Genomic DNA, 5,026 nt, shown 5'->3' with positions numbered 1-5,026 from the left:
GCTTGAGGACAAAGGATGCTAACTCTAACTAGAAGTAGTACAGGAAGTTCCCAGGTTACGAATGACTCCACTTACACTGTTCCATACTTACAAACAGGCTCCCAAGCCTCCCCATAAGGATAATTTATAATTAAATAATTTGGCAACTAGTTTCTCCCACACATGTAAACAAACCCACATGGCGTAAGTGGTTCATTGGCACAGCATCTTACACTAGAGGCCAGTTTCATTGTTTATACACTTACACACAGCATCACTTTCGTCTTAACTTTTTTATTCAATTTTGTGAATGTGCATTTACCCTTATGACCATGCCTCCAAAGTGAAAATCCATGAAACTCCAGGTGAGCCTGCAGCGAAGAGAAAGGTAATTACAATGAAAATGAAAGTAGAAATAATTAAGTATTCGGAGAAAGGCCAGATGCCATCATTCATTGGGAAAGCATTAGGCTTCAGTCACTCGACTATAGGAACAATTATAAAGGACAAGGTGAGAATAATGCAACATGTGAAAGGCAGTGCTCCAATGAAAGCATCAGTTATTAGTAAGCAGAGTAGTAGATTAATTATTGAAATGGAAAGGTTATTATTGATTTGGTTAGATCAAAATAAGCATAATATTCCTATTAGCCTAGCATTGATGCAACATTAGGTGAATGTTAATATTTAATATTCTTATTTGAAATTTCTCCTATCTCCTATCTAAATTTTTTTTGTTGTTTGTTTTTTTTTTTTGAGACAGAATCTCACTCTGTTGCCCGGGCTAGAGTGCTGTGGCGTCAGCCTAGCTCACAGCAACCTCAGACTCCTGGGCTCAAGCGATTCTACTGCCTCAGCCTCCCGAGCAGCTGGGACTACAGGCATGCACCATGCCCGGCTAAGTTTTTCTATATATATTTTTAGTTGTCCAGCGAATTTCTTTCTATGTTTTTTAGTAGAGACAGGGTCTCGCTCTTGCTCTGGCTGGTCTTGAACTCCTAAGCTCAAACAATCCTCCCGCCTCGGCCTCCTAGAGTGCTAGGATTACAGGCGTGAGCCACTGTGCCCGGCCCCTATCTAAACTTTTTATATGAGTTTGTTTTTATGTTGTTTGTTTGAATTAAAAGAAAGCACAAGTTTCTGTAACTTATTATTACAGTACAGGAGTACTATTACTGTATTATTACCACATATGAGCCATTATAGTATATTATTAACATTACTGTATATGCACTATTCATCAGGGATCTGAGTTACATGTAAATCTGACCTAAAGACGTTCTCAGAGACATATCGCGTCTGTAACCCAGGGACCGCCTGTACTCTCCTTAATATTCCTCTCTAGAGTGGCTGCAGATTTTTCCAGTAGGCAGAAGCTGGGGCAGAGTTTTCTAGCTCTGCTAGAAAGAAACTCATTCTACTGCCAAGAAAGTCAACAAATTGAAAACCATGAGATTAACTGGTCCTATCTTTAACCTACTATTTCTGTCCTGTAGGATGTGATCGGAGCCACAATAAGGGGCAGACCATTCAGAGAGCTACCTAGAGCTGAAAGATCACTAGAAACATAAGGACACGGAAAAAAATACTACTTTTAGGCTTTCTTTCAGGGGACACGAAAGTCATTTCTGGATAGCCTATAAGCCCCTGTGGAGTTATCACAGATAACTCTGATGTGGGAAAAGGGAGTATAAGCCTGGAGTTTCTCAAGAGGGGTGTAGATCCCCACTGGAGAGCAATCAGCTTCATATTCCTGCCCCAAAAAAACAGACACACATGTACATACCATTGCTTCTACCTACTGTGGTTCTGGATTAAGTAAAAGAGATGGAAAGAAAAGACTTTCCCACTAGAAAACACCTATGAAAGCAAGAAAACCTTGTCTCCTCCCTCAAGTAGGAATACTCAGGAGGGTTATGTGGGCCCAACTCCCTTAAGGCAGAATAGTATAGCAGCAATGTGCACAGGCTCTGCAGCCAGAATGCCAGAGTTCATGTTCCTGACTTTCCCACCGAAGTTATATGGCAATGAAAAATGTACTTCTGTGCCTCCATCTTCCAGTCCATGGAGATGGGCACAATACCTTCCTATCTCAGACGATTAAATGACTTCAGAAATGTACGGCGCTTAGCACGGTGTTTGTCACATAGTGAACGCTCAAAGAAAGTTTGCTGTTTTTATATATTTTGCTCCCATATGACCGTACGTCATTCTGCACAGGATGTCATCCTCATTTTGGTTAGTGAAAAATCTTCCAACTACCTGGCTTACTCCTGACCAATAATAGTAATTTCAAATACTTATTGAAATGTCCCTTATTTATAAAGTGTTTTCAAGAATACTTCATGTAAAAATATTTTATACATTTTTGGGGGGTTTTAATTTCTCTTTTTGTCTTAGGTAAACACAACTAATAGTGAATGATTATTTTCTTTCTTTGGGATCATATTGGAGGAAATTAAGTATAAATACTTAAAAACTATAACCTGATTAAACTGTACCTTTTAATCTTTGAATAGTTCGATTAATTGAAAAATACTATTAATTCATTTTCATTTTAAGGTTGACATTTGGCAATCTGCCACAAATGAAAAAGCAGTAAAAGTATTTACCAAGTCCTCCATGATTTACCCGTCTCTTTGCCTGTTAAAAGGCCGTCAGCTTCAAGTTACAGAATGCATGAGGCTGTTATGAGAACTGTTATGAGAACAGTGGCCAAAACAAGAAAAACATTTATCTCACATCATATAAACCCTGGAAGTGGGTGATTCCTGGGCTGGCTCAAGAGTCAACAATGTCTTCAAGGATCCAGACCCTTTCCTTCCTCCTTGCCATTCTCAGTGGACCAGCTTTTCGTAATGATTATAAGTTGACTGTCATAGCTTTGGGCACCTCACACTAGTGTACCAAGCAGGAAGGAAAGAAATGGATGGGAAAAGAGCCTTCTTTCCAGGGATTTCTTTCTCTGTCAATCAGCAAAGAAAATCTTTCCAGAATTCTCCAACAGACTTTCTCTTACAGCTCACTGGCCAGAGCTGGGTCATATGGCTACCCCTAGACTAATGATTACCATAGAGAAATGGAGTTAAAATGATTGGTTTAGACTAGTTATAACTTTTTCTGCCAGAGTGAGGTGAGACCTACTGAGAGGGCCTCCCTTAACAAGAAGTAGGGGTGTATGTTGGGTAGGCAACCAGGAATTTCTGCAGCACTCTCCACACTGCCACTGCCTACTTCTGCACCATTTCCAGCTAAGCACTTCTACTTTGTACTCAGGCCATACTTAGCTTCTTACAGTTCCCAAATGCATTTCACACTTCCAATTCTGATTACACAGTTCTTAATGCCTAGAATGTTATTCCCCCACCTTTCTTCCTTGTTCTTCATGGATGCTCCCTTATGTAGAAAATCTTTCCAGGACCTTGGCCTCTCTCAGTTCCATAATTTCTCTTTTAATAATCTAATCCTCTACCTACCTCACCCACTTATTTGGTGGCCATATCCAAGACTTGCCATTAATTGCATCTCTTCTATAATCTCAATTTCCTATAGCTTCAACTAAAGGGCAGGTAAGGTACCTTGTTTGCAAACCAGTTCCCAATGTCTAAACTAAATTCATTTAGGGTAGCTAACGAATAAATTCTCAAACCCCACTGTCTGGTTTAGTGAACCAAAGGACAAAACTAAAAACTTCAATTCCCAGCACTAACAAATGCTAGAGTTCTTTCTGTTTCCATTACCATCTTAATCTCTGTGCTTTTGGGGACTAGAATTCCAGAGATGTAATGTATCCCTGCTGTTTTCCCATCTTTCCTCTCCCAGTATTTTCCATGAATTGCTATCTCTGAATTACTATAAAAAAATGAGAGAGAAGGTTAATATGCTCTACTGGCTACCTGAAAAAGCAGTACCCCTATGGTGGAAAGATAACTGTCCAAATTTCCATCATGGCACAGACTGCGGATCTCTGAGCCAAGAGAAGCCAGTAGAAGGACCAAAACAGTTTCTCATCTTTTTTTCAGAGATTTTGCTTTATAAGGTAAAGGCTAGGCATACTAAGGCAGTTTTTCTCATTCTGCTGTCTTATAACCAATGGAAATTTTGTCTTGATTCTGGAATTGGGTTTTTGAGTTTTTAGCATTATGATTTTGAGGGTGGGGGTCTTTCAGTGAGATATTATGACTACTACATTGGGGGCTAGTAGCCAGATACCATTTTTAAACCAGAATTGTTGTTTTTTAAAAACAAGCTATAAACATCACTAAAATTAATTTCAGACATCTCACAAAAGCTAACCCATTTTAGAATATTTTAAAAAGCATTCTCACTATTTACTTCTGTATTTAAAAAGTAAATAAATTAGATGGGGAAAATGTATTTTAAACTGCTTTACACATATGCAAAGAAGGAACCATGAGAAATAAGCAACGAAAATAAAAATATCCCTGGAAAAAATCCACGTTTACAAAAGATGATTCAGGATGTTATAAATAACTCAAACGAGGTAAAGCAAACATGCAATATTTATATATCATTCTCTGAAGAAAGGGCATATTTTATTAATCCTCAAGTTCCTTAGCATATTAATAATAAAATCTTGGTATATATTGTCAACAAGTCCAACTTTTGAGCCCAAAGAAAATCCAGATTATTTTAAGGTGAGTTTGCTTCTTTTTCATTCGATTCATCATCCATAACCTAAAACCAAAAAACAAAGAATATTTAAGAATTAAGAAAAGAATTAGATTTTGCTATTTTCCTGATTTTAATATTACTTACTTACCTGATATACTCTAATCTATAATCATGCACGGCAATCTAGTAAGAATAAATCTATCTACAGCCCCAAAGCACAAGGTTTGAATCATAACCTGGTATCCTAACAACATAAAAGCAAATTAAATATTTGCTAATTAACTAAAGCACTGGTCTCTTTCCTTGTCTTAAAAGAGGCTTCCAGTAGCAGAGTCTCAGCTGGGCAGAGAAGACAATAAATAATTAATTAACTGGTATTCTCTAGCCATAAGACTAATGTAATTGAATTTTT

At 37.8% G+C, this 5,026-nt stretch overlaps 1 protein-coding gene across 1 annotated transcript in view; it reads right to left on the bottom strand.

Moving 5' to 3' along the window:
• Window positions 1-4,502: 4,502 nt before the first annotated feature.
• NFU1 (NFU1 iron-sulfur cluster scaffold) overlaps window positions 4,503-5,026 on the bottom strand; it is a 44,752-nt gene continuing 44,228 nt past the window's right edge. Inside the window, exon 8 of the mRNA XM_012646427.1 lies at window positions 4,503-4,677. Coding sequence (XP_012501881.1) covers window positions 4,633-4,677 — 45 coding nt within the window. The 3' untranslated portion in view covers window positions 4,503-4,632. The remainder of the gene's footprint in view (window positions 4,678-5,026) is intronic.

This window comes from Propithecus coquereli, unplaced genomic scaffold (genome assembly GCF_000956105.1).
Source record: "Propithecus coquereli isolate 6110/MARCELLA unplaced genomic scaffold, Pcoq_1.0 Scaffold243, whole genome shotgun sequence".
NCBI lineage: Eukaryota > Metazoa > Chordata > Mammalia > Primates > Indriidae > Propithecus > Propithecus coquereli.
The sequence above is the reverse complement of the archived record's forward strand: the minus strand, read 5'-3'. Positions and strand labels throughout refer to the sequence as shown.